Source organism: Sceloporus undulatus, chromosome 6, assembly GCF_019175285.1.
Source record: "Sceloporus undulatus isolate JIND9_A2432 ecotype Alabama chromosome 6, SceUnd_v1.1, whole genome shotgun sequence".
NCBI classification, from domain to species: Eukaryota; Metazoa; Chordata; class Lepidosauria; order Squamata; family Phrynosomatidae; genus Sceloporus; species Sceloporus undulatus.
In genome coordinates, this window is record NC_056527.1 from 7431457 (window position 1) to 7448657 (window position 17201).

Genomic DNA, 17201 nt, shown 5'->3' on the forward strand with positions numbered 1-17201 from the left:
ATATCCCCTTGGGAAAGGGCTGGTTCTCCAAATAAATATGTTAAAACTCCTATTTATTAAAAGAGCATAATGCACATTAAGGGACAGCTCTTGACCTATGGGAAGGGACAGGGCTTTGTCAGATCTTGGAAGCAAGTAGGTAGAAATATTTTCACTAGTAATAGTTCCTTTCCTCAATAACAAAGATAAAACTAAGGCTTGGGTCTTTTAAAATGGCTTTGAAATTGGCTTTTGCCATTGTTTTTAATGAACATTGGTACAGTATTAAAATTCGTGTTTAAATTTATTTTTATGTTGTTTTTTAATTTACAAACACATCACTTTGGAAGACATCAGAGAATAAGGTCATAAGAGAAAAAGAGGAAGAAGGAGGAGCAGCATTATAATGGTAACTTAATAAGGGGATGATCGCTCTTTTTGTGTCAGAGCTGTACATTTTAAAATAAAGTTTATTGTTACAAGGGTTTAATTTTGTTGCTGCTGTTGTTGTTGTGTCAATCACTTCCTTAGTGAACAGCTCTTAGCCAATTGTCTTTTTCCTATGATTGGGTTCATGGAAGTAATAACAGGATTTGTAGTAAGCTTGTGGTGGCCTTGCCAAAAACAGCTTTTGCTAGGTGTGTGGCAGTCCATCTGCTGGTACACAGGGCAATTAGAAATGTACTCGGACATGCCGTCCAGGCCAGAACATCTTGTTAAAATGTGATGAAATTCCATCATTGGGCAAGGACGGTCACTTCTCGGAGAAACTCTGGAAGACTTGGATGTCCATCTGAAAGAGGTTCTCAGGAGGTGGTGGCAGCAGAGCTGTCGTTTTTGTGGATCAGGACAAGCCAGGGTTTTGTTTTATTCTGTTTGCCAGGGCAAATAACATGGATCCATGTGTTCAGAAAAGGGACATGGTGGCAAAAACCTAATATATCCAGGCCTCACCTGGAACACTGTGTCCAGGATGTTGACAAGCTGGATCATGTCCAGAGGAGGATGACCAAAATGGTGAAAGGCTTGGAAACCATGCCTTATGAGGATTGACTTAGGGAGCTGGGGATGTTTAGCCCGGAGAAGAAACATTTAAGAGGTGTTATGATAGCCCTGTTTAAATATTTGAAGGGATGTCATATTGAGGAAGGAGCAAGCTTCTTTTCTGCTGCTCCAGAGAATAAGACACGGAGCAATGGATGCAAGCTACAGGAGAAGAGATTCCACCTCAACATTAAGAGGAACTTCCTGACAGTAAGGGCTGTTTGACTGTGGAACTCACTGCCTTGGAGTGTGCTGGAGTCTCCTTCTTTAGAGGTTTTTAAGCAGAGGCAGGATGGCCATCTGTCACAGGCTGAGCTTCAATTGTGAGTTACTGCATGGCAGAGGTTTGGACTGGCTGGCCCTTGTGGTCTCTTCCAACTCTATGATTCTATCTTTCTATTAACTTCAACAACATAAAGGGATGAGAAGGGCAGATGCCCAATAAACCAGGCAGACAGAAGCAAAGAAGGACAGAGGTGCCAGTCCTTTTCACTTTTGGAAAAAGGAGGAAGCAAATTTGGAGGCAATCCTACACACATTTACATGGAGCTTTGTTGTCATTGTTGTGTGCCTTCAAATTCTTTCTGACCATAAAGTGAATCCATCATGGGGTTTTCTGGGGCTGAGAATATGTGACTTGGCCAAATTTCTCCAGTGGCTTTCCATGGCTGAATAGGGAATTAAACTCTGGTCTTCAGAGTCGTTGTCCAATGCTCAAACTACTATACCACATGGGGTTTACTTCTCACCGTAATCATGCATGTACATTAATCATTCATATGCACTGTTAGTCTTAGTTCTTTGCTTGCCCCAAATCTTTTTCATAAGGCTGCAACACTGAACAGTTTAATTGGCTGAAAAATGATTTAAAAAAAAAAAGAAACTGAAAACTTAACAGTTTAAGTTAAAACTTGAAAATTTAAAAAAGTGTTCTAACTCATCAGCAGATTTTTAGGGATATATAATTCATAAAAATGCTCCTTCTCACTCGCTGCCCCTCACTCCTGGAACCTTCTTCCCCCGCAAGCAAGGGCCATCACTTTAACCAGCTTCAAAAAGGAGATGAAGACCATCCTGTTCAGAGAAGCCTTCCCAGGCATTGCATAACTGTCACTTGCTATTTGATGTTTCTTTGTTGTCTGTTTTATTGAATAATTTCCTGTATTGCTATGTATTTTATATGTATTATCCTACTAGAGATGCCCCCTCCCCATCCCCACTCCCTTTGTGCCGTGTCTTTTTAGATTGTAAGCCTGAGGGCAGGGAACCATCCAATTAAAAAGATTGTATGTACAGCACTGTGTAAATTTACAGCACTTTATAAATAAAGGTTAATAATAATAATAAGTACAATGGTGACTAGAAGTTTCTGAGAATTGTTGTCCAAGGCCTAAATCAAATTGTTTGTTCCAACTGAAGCAGATCCACTGCATCAATGAGAAGTGGTAAAACAACACTTATTCAAGTTCTCATAGATTCACTACTATATTTGGGACTAAAATTTGATTTTACCCAAATAACCTTTCCTTGTTCCACACTGAACAAAAGGTAGAAGTGGTGCTTCATTTTTTTAATGAAAATAAATCAACTTCTTTCTTTGAGTCAGTTTCTAAGGCTGCTACAAGATCTCTCTACATACTGATTCAGTAGACTAACGTGGCTATACCTTTGAAAACAACACCAAGAAAGAGATGGACTTGCCACATGGGGGGGGGGGGCTATGATGACTGATATTTTGATGTACATGTAGTTGCCTGTGTCCATGTGTGCCCCTGTGTATGCACACACAGAGAGAGCAAGTAACAAACCTCTCCACAATGTTCACTAAATATCAGCTGGTTTTGATTAGGGGCAATGTTGGAAAAATCAGAGAAATAACAAAGCCTCTCTGAATGAGGTGCATCATGATCTCATGCAGCATTCCCTGCTGCATATAATGAAACCCAGAGAATGCAGTCATAGAATTGGAAGAGACCACAAGGGCATCCAGTTCAACCCCATTCTGACATGCAAGAATACACAACTAAAGCACTACTGAAATATGCCCATTCAACCTCTGTTTAAAATCCCCAAAGATGGAAAGTACAGCAGTCTCTAAAACAATCTCTCTAACCACTGTAAAAAGGTTCTTCCTAATGTTTCTGCAGAACCTCTTTTCTTGTAATTTGAATCCACTGATTCATGTTCTGGTCTCTGGAGCAGGAGAAAACAAGATCACCCCATCTTCTACGTGACATTCCTTCAGATATTTGAAGATAGCTGTTATGACAAAGCTGGACTGGACATAAAGAGGAACCAACCATTTTCTGTGTGTAGCTCATCACAAAAGAGAACCCAATCAAGACAGAAGCATTTGATGCATCTTGGATAACAGGCAGCCAGAGGCCTGACACAAGAGTGGGAAATACCCATGGATGCATTAAGCCATGTCTGTGCCAACCCCTGCCACTGCTTAGAAGAGGAAAGCAGCCCTTTCCTAGAACAACTTGGGGGGAAATCCTTTTTTAGACTGCGTCTTGTAGAATTCCCCAAACAACATGACCAAGAGGAGGCTGGAAGGGGAGTGAGGTCACACTGCCACATTTTTGTAGCAATTTTAGTTTCTGTTTTTAGTTCTTTGGCCATTTTTCAGCTGAAAAAAAATCAGCAGGAGGGCAATTGGGGTGTTTCAAGGGGTCTCCAGGGGGGTCAAGGGGTCAGAAAATGCCCCCTCCCCCCAGGGATTGCATTCCCCCTGGGATAGCACACGTTTCCTACTCCTCTTGTAGCTCACAGGTTGGAAAAAGCTAATACAGATAAACTGAAAATGTGTTGTCACTGCACTGTATATTATTCCTGAATGCAACAGGCAGTCTTACAAGGTAGGATAAACAATGCAACCGTGTGACCGTGGGCATACACTGTTACAAGGAAGAGGAGGGTACAGGAGAAACAGAGTGGAGATTTGGGTTTTTGTGTGTTTGTTTTTTTGAGCTATGAGGCCATGTTCCAGAAGAACTCTTCTCGAACACAGCCTCATACCCCCAAAAACCCACAAAAATTATGGATGCTGGCCGTGAAAGCCTTCGACTTCACAGAGTGGAGATTACTTAGACTGTCAGAGTATTCTAATAGCCTGTTTGCTGAAATGTTTGTCAGGTGAGCTGCAAAAACAAATCGCACAAAGGTGCAGAAAGTAGAAGGTAATGTTGCAATAACTTTGGAAGAGGAGTGGAGATCAGCCAAATATTTGAGGAACACTGATACATGTCCTGCCTTGAAGACCACCATCCAGCTCCAAGCCAAACTGGGAGGCTGCCTGTGCCTTTTCTCACCAAGGCAACAGCCGAGGCAGTTTAATATTGTTTTTCAGGACTGGGACGGTTGAGAATGGGGATTAATATCCTATTGTATCTGTTTTGCCATGTTAACTGCTATGCATTTTTTACTGTTGCTGTGAATTGCTATCAATTTCTTAACTTTTTAGTGTTAGTGTGAATTGCCATGTTATTTGATTATTATTATTTGCTATGTATTTTTTACACATTGTATTATTATAACTTGTTATTTTATAATTTTTGCTGCTTTTGATTTTAAATTGTACACCATAGGCAGGTTTTATCTGTATCTTGGTTGATGACTATGTAAAGCTCTGTGTAAACTTATAGCACTATATAAATAAACTATAATAATAATAATAATAATAATAATAATACTTGTTGCTGTTTTTGTATGCTGTCAAGTCCTTTCCAACTTATGGTAACACTAAGGTGAATCTACCATGGCATTTTCTTGGCAATATCTTCGGAGGAGGTTTGTCATTGCCTTCCTCTGAGGATGAGAGAGTGTGATTATGGGTTTCCATGATCAAGTGGGGACTTAAACCATGGTCTGCCACAGCCATATTGAAACCACTACACAATACTGGCTCTCAGAACGTTTTTAGCTTCAGAAAACAAATGTACGGAAAGCAAGCAGCCTTTCAATCATAGAATTATAGAATTGTAGAGTTGGAAGAGACCACAAGGGCCATCCAGTCCAACCCCTGCCATGCAGGAAATCTCAGTCAAAGCATCCCTGACAGATGGCCTTCCAGCCTCTGTTTGAAGACCTCTAAAGAAGGAGACTCCACTACACTCCAAAGGAGAGTGTTCCACTGTCAAACAGCCCTTACTGTCAGGACAGAGGTTCCTGCTAATGTTGAGGTGGAATCTCAATCAATCCTGACATCAATTTATTCTCAAATGATTCATGCACACTCTGCCTTGCTAGCCTCTGTTCGTGAAACATGAATCCTATCAAGACAATCAAACCCTGTTTGGGCTACTGGACACTGCCACAGCTGTTGAGGAACCTTCAAACTTTCTGAACATGCATGTGGACATGGAAGGATGTGTTTGAGCACTGATCAGAAGGTAAGCATCACTAAAGTGCAATGAAAAGAAGGATTGGGTTTACTTGATATGCCATAGCTTTTCTTCACAACTTGCTTTGACAACAGATGCACATGCCAACACCTTATTGATCTTCCTTAGAACCAAGTCAGCCATTATGGAGCACAGAAACACCAGGTAAGAATGTACAGTCCGCCCTTCCCTTACATGGGGGATTCGTTACGGACCCCCCCCCCCCATGTAAAGGAAAAAACGCAGATGGAGGAGCAGAGAGGAAGCATGTGCAATGGAAAATCTGCAAATGCAGGAATTATTATTTACACTCTTCCTATTGATTCTTCATTGCAAATACCTCTTTCCATTGGTCTATATTATCCTAGCAAATAGCAATGTCATTTGTCAAAATAATATCTGTTTCCACGCCAAGGCTAAAACAATTTTTACGCATCCACCAGAAATGCTTTTACCCTGAACACATGACTTGAGCAAATAAACTAAGTTATCACACTATGGGGAAAGGGCAGTGTGCATCCTGTGCTTTGGGGGTCATTAATAGATGTCAGTGAATATTATGCTTCTTCCACTGTAATTCCAAAGCAATATTTCATAACCAAGCACAACCTTTCAACAATATTTAGTTGATGCACTAGTTGATGCAGAAGGGGATTCCTAGAGGCACCACTCACCTGTTTGTTAGAATGGACATGGTTTTTGTTCCTGTTGCTGTCCAAGAGACCCCCACATTTGCCCAGGGCAGCAAGATCCTTCATAATAGAATTGATAGCTGCCTCTTCGTCTGCAAGTAAAAGAAGATAGATGAATAGATGAAAATAGTCCATGGGCCGCATACATTCCCCAAATGCTGCTTTTATTTCTCCAAACCTCTCTCAGCCCCCACCCCCCCCCCCCCCCGTCCTTTTGCTGGAAAAATTAATTCTGTATCTTTTTATTTCTAGCAAAAAGAATCATAGAACCATACAGCTGGAAAAGACCAGAAGGACCATCCAGTCCAACCCTCCTGCCATGCAGGAATACACAATCAAAACACTCCCAACTGATGGCTATTCACTCTCTGTTTAAAAACCTCCAAAGAAGGAGAATACACTACATTCCAAAGGAGCACATTCCACTGTCAAACAGCTCTTAACATCAGGAAATTCTTCCTAATGTTTAGGTGGAATCTCTTTTCCTATAGTTTTGATCCATTGCCCCATGTCCTAATCTCTGGAGCAGCAGAAAATAAGCTTACTCCATTCTCCATATGACATTGCTCCAAATATTTAAACAAGGCTATCATATCACCTCTTAACCTTCTCTTCCCCAGGCTAAATATACCCAGCTCCCTAAGGCGTTCCTCATAGGGCATGGTTTCCAGACCTTTCACCATTTTGGTGGCCCTCCTTTGGACATGTTCCAGCTTCTCATGTCCTTTCTGAATTGTGGTGCCCAAAACTGGGCACAGTATTTCAAGTGAGGTCTGACCAAAGCAGAATAGAGTGGTCCTATTACTTCCCTTGATCTAGAAATGTAAAGTTTTTAATGGTATTATTAACAACTCCAGAAGCAGATTTATGTCTGCTTTCAGTTTTGTTTTGTTTTTCATGTGTTTTCATATGGAAGGGGGCTTGGATGCTGGATATAGAAAAATTAGTCCTCAAACCACCAAATGTTGCTCATCTCTGTTTTAAATGGAGCCTTTCCTCTTTTGGAATCCTTCAAGGCCTTTTCACTGCATGCCATTACAGTATTATTATTCAGCATTATTTTTATAGCACTATAAATTTACACAGTGCTGTATACTTTAAAATGATATATCTTATTCTTAGTACTGAGAACTGCTAATAAGATCATTAATAGTAAGGCTGTGCCACATGTACCTTTTTTTTAAGGCAATGGTGAGAATTGACATTTTTAGGAGAAAGGATGGGATGCCACTGGAATGAATTGTGCACAAAGATAAAAATGTTTAAACAGAACACTTCATATTATTTATACAGTTGCACATTGTTGATCTTGTTGTCAGTTCAAAAGAACTATTCTTCATTACATTTTTTTTAAATGTTGTGTATGTATATCATTGTGGTAGAATGGAAAATCTGGTAAATTTCCTAATAGATTCTAGGGAGTGTTAGGGAGTTAACAGGAAACTGGGCATTTATACCATCTCCTCTGCAGATGGTTTGACAAGGTAGATGACTCCTGATTTCATGGGATGGAAGAAGGAATACTCTGCTCAAGCCAAGATTCTCTATCATCCTTAGCACAGTCTTCTAACTATGGGGATTAGGGAGCTAGGATTATGCTGTCACAGCTGGCCCAAACAGCTATGGATATCACATCAATCTGTCGTGGAAAAAGAAGATGAGCCAATGCAAACACAAACATGTTTCTTTTCTACATGAAAACACTGCCTCTCTCCACTCTCTGTTTGTCTTGCATTGGTTCTGGCCCAAAATTGTTAAAAGATCAGTCTGAATAATCCATAAATGTATGTCTTGGTGCTATTCTACCTCCCTAAGCAATCCTGTGAGGTGAGCTAACAAGAGATATCATACAGATGCATGAAGGATCACTCCCCATTCCACTTGAACTCCCAAAGCATTTGTATTTGGGGAAACCCCTTTTTCTCCTGGGCTCTCTCTGAAAGCTAAAATAAACAACAGGAACACTCCTTCAGACAATCCCCAAGTGTGTTTTAAAAAAAATATTTAAAACCTTTTTTCCAGCAAAGACTGATGGATATAGTGACTCCCAGTCCTTCAAGGCAGAGTACACACAGAATTCAAGATGTATTGTTGCAAAATCATCACAGCTTTCAGTCCTGTTTGGCAAAGGGCTTGTGCAGGAGCTGACACTTCCCAACAGGTGTTAAATTGTGACTCTTGGGATCCTCTCAAAAGGTTTCTCTGAGAGAATGGGGTGTGGCATTTGAACAGACAGTGCAGAGGATTCAACCATGGCCACAAAAGAAGGCCTGGTAGCTGTGGGATGATGATCAGGAATGAATGCAACACCTCCCAAGAGCTGCTTTTTGAGAACAACCAGAGCACGTTTGTGCTGTTCTTTGAGACTCTGTTTTGACAGAGTTTCTCCAAAACTCGAGGGAAATGTCCGGCAGACTTTTGTAACAAATGACTTCCAAAGAACACAAACTGACCAGCAAATGCAAGCGGAAAAGCAGCATCTCTACAGGAGCCCCTGGAATACCTTTAGAAAGACAGGAGAGCAGCAACTTAGAATCATAGAGTTGGAAGAGACCACAAGGGTCATCTACCAGTCCAAACCCATGAAGACACCATCAAAGCACTCCTGACAGATGGTCATCCAGCCTCTGCTTATAAAACTTTCAAAAGATGGGACCTCACCACCCTCCAAGGAAGTGTGTTCCACTGTCAAACAGCTCTTACTATCGGGGAGTTCTTCCTAATGTTTAGGTGGAATCTCTTTTTCTGTAGTCTGCATCCATTGCTCCATGTCCTTGTGGAGCAGCAGAACACAAGCTTGAGCCATCCTCAATATGACATCCCTTCCAATATCTGAACCTTCTCTTCTATGTGCTAAACCTACCCAGCTCCCTAAGTTGGTCCTCATAGGGCTTGTTGGTTTCCAGACCTTTCATCATTTCAGTCGCCTTCTTCTGGACACACTCCAGCTTGTCAGCATCTTTCTTGAATTCTGGTGACCAGAACTGGACACAATATTCCAAGTGAGCTCTGACCAGAATATGAAGGGGGACCTTGTAAAATCCCTTTAAAAAGTAAAGGTAGTCCCTTGACATGAACGTCTAGTCATAACCAACTGTAGGAGTTGATGCTCATCTCCATTATTAAGCTGAAGAGCAAGAGTTGAGGACTGCTGTGATGATCATGTGGCCAGCATGACTGCACCAAACACTGTTACCTTCTCATTGAAATGGTACCTATTTATCTACTTGCATTTGCATGCCCTGAGGAGACTAAATGGTACCTGAGCAGCCCTGAGAAGCTGAAATGGCTCCTGCACAGGCCTAAGAAGAATGTGCAGGAGCAGGGGGCTTCTGGGGTGTCATCCCTCACACTTACGCAGTGATGCTACTGGCCAGCATGACTGCACTGAATGCTGTTACCTTCCCACCAAAGTGGTACCTATTTATTTACTTGCATTTGCATGCTTTTGAACTGCTAGGTTGGTGGAAGTTGGGACTAGTGACAGGAGCTCACCCCATTATGTAGCACTTGGGCCTCGAACTAGCAACCTTCCAATCTTCTGATCATCAGAATTGGTGTCTTAACCACTAAGCCACCACATCCCTCATAAAAGCCCTTACTGAAAACTTATCTAAGGTATGTAGAATGGTACAAGAGAAAACGGGCAGTGCCAAAATGGGTGCTGCTCATTAGACATTATATTCTGGAACAACCTTCCTGGGATAGTAGTGGGCGCAAGCACCTTCATAAGGTTCAAGGTAAAGGAAAGCACAATTGCTGAAGGAGACTGTATTAGGCTCGATCAATGAACTGACAATACTAGGAGGAGATTTATGCCAGCAAGCATCACATCAGAAAGCCAGAAGATAGCTTAAAGCAAGCCACAATGCAAGGGCTAAGTCAGGTGCTTATTGGTGAGCTGCTTCCTGGCCTGAATCTCCTCCAAACATTGTTTCCATGACTTAGCAGGGATTCAAACCCTGATCTCCCAGTATTTGAGTCCACCACTTAAAACTACTACACCATGCTGGCTTGTCCTCCTACTTCTAAGAGACGGGAGACCCTGCAAATGCCTCTTGCCTCTGTATCAGCATTATGAGGAAAACACTTGGAAAACTTCCATCACAAATGGGAGCAGTTCCACTGTGATATACTTTGGGGTAGAATTCTAATCCTGAATTACTGAAGAAGGTCAAGGAGGTGCCAAGGTTGGATTAATGCTGAACATTAAAAAGCAAAAATAATAACCACAGAAGAACTACAAGAATTCATCCTAGATAGCAAGAAAATTGAAATAGTCAAAGAGTTTCCATAACTTGGTTCAAATATTGATTAGAATAGAGACTGTAGCCAAGAAATCAGGAGAAGACTAGGGCTGGCAAGGGCAGCTATGAAAGAACTGGATAAGATCATCAAGTGTAAAGACATAACCCTGAACACTCAAGTGAGCATCATCCAAGCAACTGTCTTTCCCATTGCCATGTACAGAGGTGAGAGTGGGGCTGTGAAGAAAGCTCACAGGAAGAAAATAAACTCATTGGAGATGGGGTGCTGGAGAGGAGTGCTGAGGATACCGTGGATGGCCAAAAATACAAACAAATGGTTTTCTAGCCTGAACTTCTCTGAAAGCCAAGATGACTAAATTGTGGCTGTTGTACTTTGGTGACATAATGAGGAAAAGGAATCATTAGAAAAGGTAATGATGCTAGGAAAGATGGAAGGCAGCAGAAAGAGAGGAAGACCACATGCCAGATGGTTAGACTCAGGGAAGACACAGGCCTGGGCCTGCAGGACCTGAGCAGAGCGGCTGAGGACAGGAGTTCTTGGAGATGTTTCATCCATAGGGTCACCAGGAGCCAATGGCTGACTCAAGGGCAGTTAATAACAAAAAGTCTAGAGAGTTCAAAATTTTTAAAAATGCCCCCCTTCCTGTATCATTGAAGCTCTTTCATTCTGCCACCCTCAAGAAGGTGGCATTTTCCCCTTTGCTGACTGCTACACCACAACATCCCTTTTAAAGGCATTCTTGAGAACTCATGTGGTTTGCTTGTTCACTCACACATTATATTGACCTTGTTTTGTTTTTCTGCTCTTGGCCTGAAAGAGAAAAGGTGAAGATTTACAATACTTGAGTTTAATTACTTAAGTTCAATTAAAAAAAGCCCGATCCTGTTCTGCTATTGCAAATACAACCCATTGGATTTTATACAGTGTGTGTGTGTGTGTGTGTGTGTGTGTGTGTGCCTTCAAGTTGCCTGCTGACCTAAGGTGACCCCATAAGTTTTTCTCAGGCAAGGAATACTCAGAGGTGTTTTTGCCAGTTTTGTCTTCTCAAACAGAGCCTACAGCATCTGGAATTCAGTGGTGGTCTCCTACCCAAGTACTAACCAGAGCTGACCCTGTTAAGCATCCAAGATCAGAGTGGTGTCTTAGGTTATGCCTTTTCCCACCTCACTGCTATGTTGCTAGGGCAAAGTTTAATAAGAGAAAGACATATAGTCAACTGAATAAGATGATAACTGCTATTGGTCCTGCTTGCAAGTCTTCTCTCCAGATTCAGTCATTCGTAAAAGTGTACAAAACTAGTAATGCCTAGAGAAACATATCTCCTTGCATTCAGTGAGATTTGCTGTTGGCAAGCCTGCATAAGGCTGCATCTCTAAGCATTTTCCCTGATACAACACTCCTTTATTCAGCTTATTCTTCAAGGGTTAATCAGAGGCAGAAGCAAGGCAAAAGTCAGAAAAAGAGCCCCTAGGTTAATTTGATACCCTTATAATTTCACAAGAAAAAAGGGGGAACTATTTCTCCAATTGTTCTGTAGATGGTCTTTATTTTTTATTATTATTTTGTTTTGCAACAAGCCAAATGAGTTTTGGCCTACCTAAGCATTTCAATGGCCTTCTTCAGGGGCAATATATGAAACTAGTTGCAGAAATTTCTGGAGTTGAAAATATCATTCCATTTGCTGAATCGACAAAAGTAAACAACTGAAGAAGGAAAAAATGGCAGCATTCCCTCCAATGATGAACTCCAGTGTGCTGTGCCAAAGGTTTTGTAGCCCAACCACCCAAAAAAAGAGAGAAATCTGAATACTCTGAGGTATGTGGACATTGTTGTTATTGTCGTTTTATGCCTTCAAGTAGCTTCTGGCATATGGCAACCCTAAGGAGAACCTATCATGAGGTTTTCTTGGCAAGATTTGTTCAGAGGTGGCTTGCCACTGACTTCCCTCTGAGGCTGAGAGCCTGTGACTTGTCCACAGTCACCCAATGGGCTTCGTGGCCAAGTGGGGAATTGAACCCTGCTTTCCAGAGTTGTAGTCCAACACTCAAACTACTATGCCATGCTGGGTCTCACAGATATTAAAAATAAATAAATGCATATGTGATGTCGAAAGCTTTCATGGCCAGCATCCATAGTTTTTTGTGGGGTTTTCGGGCTATGTGGCCATGTTCTAGAAGAGTTTTTTGCTGACGTTTTACCGGCATTTGTGACTGGCATCTTCAGAGAATGCTGGCATGGAAATGAGTGGGGTGCCTTTTTATATATTTGGAGGCTTTCTGAGTGGTTCTCGGGTGAAAATTGCATGACAATCATACTGAAATTATTTTTTTCAAAACATTGGAAAAAGAAGGATTGGAGGAGTGGGCTTCAGAAGACACAAAAGTAGGGTCCAGAGGCCATATTGTACCTGTCAACCACATTTTCTCCATCCTGATCTAAAGCTCTATGGATTCTTGAGCACAGAACCTTTCCCAAATATAATATAGCTTTGGCTCAGCTTTGTGCAGGACATGGAGAAGGTTGCCAGCAGCCAAAAGGAAATCAGCGATCAGATATCAAGTGGGAACCACTAGTCTATGGAGTGCTCATAGGAACTGGCTACGACAGCAACTCTTTTCTTAATTCACACAAAAATGTTTTAACAAAAAAGCAAATTGTACAAATTAAGCTGAATGACTTTCAGTTGGAAATCTGAGTGCTTAGGAAGTTTGCTGTGTCATTCCTAGGCATGATGTCTCCTCACCAATCTCCCATGCCATTGCCTCACATCTGTCTCCAGTTCACCCAGCTAGCTGAATGCAGGGTATTGTCCTTAAACTGGTTTTGCCACTATTCCAGTGGGTCTAATCCTGAAAACTGCCCATGTTCCGGCCTGCAGGGGGAAAAAAGCCGGAATTTGGTTTCCTAGTTCGACAGCACAATTTGCAAGCCGGATGAGAAAATAACTACAAGAAACAGGGTCACATTAGACCACCCAAACAGCTGTCAAATGCGGTGGAATTAGGGAGAGACAGAGGAATAACTTAGCAACATTCAGATGGTCTAGACAGCTCTGTTATTGTTGGCTTCACTAGTAGGCTATTAGTTAGAAGAAATTTGCAGTAGGTTCCAGGGATCTGTTTCCATCAATAATGGGAAAGGGGCGGAATGCCACATTTTGAAAGATTTAGAGGGCGGACGACAGGGGCCAGGAAAAGAACGGAGGACATAGTATAGGATATTACATTTTCGTAATATACATTTTAAACTGCATGCAAAAGGACCACCAAGGAATAGTTGAGTGAGTGTGCACACACAGGTACACATTCATTGGTATACAACAGAACCATCTGTGAACTTGATATATCTAAAGGAAGCTCAGGTTTGACTTATATGTAAATGCAGATGTCATAACCACAAAGGAAGACAAGGCACTGCAAAATGTAGGGCATTCAAGGAAAATGTATGACATTACAAAATAAAAGCTAAGAACACTAATATAAATGTAAATTCATGCTTCTTAGTCATGCTCGAAACAGAGGAAATTTTGAAATTCCCCCTGGACAGAAGGTTGAAATGTAGGATATGTCCTGGAAAAGGAGGACATCTAGTTGCCTTGATGTAGATAAGAGATTCTGCATTCATTCTGATGGAGAATGCAAAGTCACTGAAAAAACTATTTGTCAGAAAAAAATAGTGAGAAGGGCATTCTATGGTCAAAGTCACAGTCTTGTCTACTTGAAATACAGGTCAAGTTTCTCTTATCTGAAATGCTTGGGACCAGAAGTGTTTTGGATTTTGGGATATTTGCATACACATAATGTAGATATCTTGAAAATGTGACCCTAGTTTAAACACACAAAAAAACCCTATAAAGCCCAGGATTTCATAGTATGGAGCCATGACAGATAAAGGAGTATCAAACTGCATTAATTCTGTATTGTGGCAACAGCTTAAAACTCCCTAAATCTTCCCTGATATATGCAGGATTGTAAGTGCTTTGGTCCCAAAGAGTAATTTTACCAAGCTTGATTTACATATATGTTGTTGCTGTTGTGTGCCTTCAAGATGCTTCCGTGGTATGGAGACCATAATCATGGGGTTTTCTTGGCAAGTTTCTTCAAAGGGTGTTTGCTATTGCCATCTTCTGAGGTTGAGTGGGTGTGTGACTTGCCCAAGGTTACCCAGGACCTTATCACACTTGATGAATCCTAGAAATGGGATTTTAAAAGTAGAAAAATGTAGGATGTTTTTCAGATGCTTTTGTGCCAAAGAGCAATAAAGCGGAAATAAAGCAAAAGGAAAGTCAACAAAAACAACACCTTTTTACTTTTGGGAACATTATTTTTGCATTGTTGCTCTTTGGAAGCAACGTCGTCTAAAAAACATCCCACATTTGCAGGGTTTTTCTACTTTTAAATCCCGTTTCTGAGTGGGATTCATCTAGTGTGACAAGGTCTCCAGTGGGTTTCCATGGTTGAGCCAAGATTCTCCAGTTACAATAAAGTGGAAAATGACAAGGAGTGAACCATTTCAGAAAGAATATATTTCACTGAGCCCACACACAACACATGCTGTGAAGGAGGAAAAAAATCCATCCCAATCTATAATAAGAATCTCAATCTGTAATAAGAAAATACTTGCATAGCTGTTTTTTCTCAGTGCACACACACTTGGTCTCTGGGATACCATCGAAGAGGTAATTGTGCATTCTCATATAAGGATTTCCCTCCCTCCTTCCCAGATGAGATTCCCCTACTGTTACAGAAAAACCATAGTAGTGAGGGTTTGTAATCCACTGCTATGACAACAATAGTCACACTATCCTAAATACAGAGCAGCCCTGGGGAAAAAGTTGGAGTGGGTTATGTTTCCTTGACTACTACTAAACTCACTCTTGCCTAAATTCTGGAAAGCTTCACACAGAGAGAGCTTGCAGCAAGACTTGACTACATCAACATTTTGTGCTTCCAACATGCTATGTGAAGGATGAAACATCTACACTTTATCTTTTCATTCAAAAGGTTATGAATCTATGGGTGCTTCTGTTGTTGTTGTTGTTGTTGTTGTTGTTGTGTGCCTTCTAGTCATTTCCAACTTAAGGCAAACCTATCACGGGTTCCTTGGCGGGTTTCTTCAGAGGGGGTTTCCATAATTTCCATAAAGCTTTCTCATTTCATAACACAGTGTCCATCTGTATTAATACACTGGAGTATGATGCATGTCTTTCAAGATTTTTTAATTGGTTAATTATTTTTATTTAAAACAAAAACAAATACACGATGCTTTCAGGTTTAGATTTTGGAATATTTTGGATATTTTGGAATACAAGTAGCGTAGTACATACCTGCACTATATGTACTATGCGGGAGAGAGACACAAGGTTGGAGAGAGATGCAAGGATCTGTGAAATGGTGAGAGGCATGGATTCACACCAAGCACTACATTTGGATGCTCATCATTTCACAGATCCTCACCTCTCTCTCCAGCCATGTGTCTCTCCAACTTTGCATCTCTCATATTGGAAGATCTCAGGGAAATGAAGCGGGCCGTGCAACGACTAGAGTGCAAATGGCGAAGACACCAGCACTTATCCAACAAGACACTCCTTGAGTCTCTTTTGAAGGCTTACGGAGTGGCAATAAATGCAGCAAAACATTCGTTTTATGCTGCATGTATTGCGTCCGCAGAGTCGCATCTGGCAGAGCTGTTCAGGGTAGTGAGGGAGCTAACACAACTGTCCCCCTCCCTGAACCCTATTTTAGAACCATCAAAAGCCTGTTGTGATTAATTTAACAACTTCTTCGCGGATAAAATTTCTCAGATAAGGGCTGATCTCGACGCCAGTATTTCTTCAGAGCCTATAAGAGAGGCATCCAGAGCTTCCGTGGACTCTATTAAACTGGATCACTTTGAGTTTGTGAATACTGAGGAAGTGAACAAGATTCTTGGTAGTGTTAGGAAGATGACATGCTCTCTCGATCCTTGCCCTTCATGGTTGACGGCCCAGGGGGGAATTGCGGTAACATCTATGCTGTGCCACATAATTAATTCATCCTTTAGCGAGGGGCAATTTCCATCCAGCTTCAAATTAGCAGTAGTCAGACGTCTGCTAAAAAAGCCCTCCTTAGACCCCCTGATACGAAATAACTATCAACCTGTGTCGTTGCTGCCTTTTTTGGGGAAGGTGATCGAGAGAGCGGTTGCCTTCCAACTCCAAGCGATCTTGGATGAAACGGATTTTCTAGACTCATTTCAAACCGGCTTCCGGGCGGGCTATGGAGTTGAGACTGTCATGGTCGCCTTAGTCGATGACCTCCGTCTGGGCATGGACAGGGGTAGCGTGTCCCTGTTAGTGCTTTTGGACATCTCAGCGGCTTTCGATACCATCGACCATGGTATCCTTCTGGAACGCCTGAAGGAGTTGGGTATCGGGGGCACTGCGCTCCAGTGGTTCCGTTCCTCCCTCTCGGGTAGATTCCAGATGGTGCGGCTGGGAGACTCTTGCTCCGACAAGAGGGAACGTACATCTGGTGTCCCTCAAGGAGCTATTTTGTCCCCCATGCTATTTAACATTTACATGAAACCACTGGGTGAGATCATCCGGAGACACGGGGCACGGTGTTATCAATATGCTGATGACACCCAGATATGTTTCTCTGTGTCCCCGACTGATGCAGTGACTAGGGATGGCATCTCTCCTCTAAATGCCTGCTTGGAGTCGGTAATGGGCTGGATGAGGGAAAACAAACTCAGTCTGAATCCAGAGAAAACGGAAGTACTAGTGATAGGCTCCCCGGGCCCGGGTAGTGAAATTTTTCCACCTGTCCTAAATGGGGTCACGCTCCCCCCT

General features: G+C 41.8%; 1 protein-coding gene across 4 annotated transcripts in view; it reads right to left on the reverse strand.

The window, feature by feature from the left end:
- The window catches only part of LOC121934750 (mitogen-activated protein kinase kinase kinase 3-like), a 99912-nt gene that overhangs the window by 37812 nt on the left and 44899 nt on the right, over positions 1-17201 (reverse strand). For all 4 annotated transcript variants that reach the window (XM_042475551.1, XM_042475554.1, XM_042475553.1 and 1 more), the window contains exon 3: positions 6083-6192. In XM_042475551.1, the coding sequence (XP_042331485.1) occupies positions 6083-6192 (110 nt within the window). The remainder of the gene's footprint in view (positions 1-6082; positions 6193-17201) is intronic.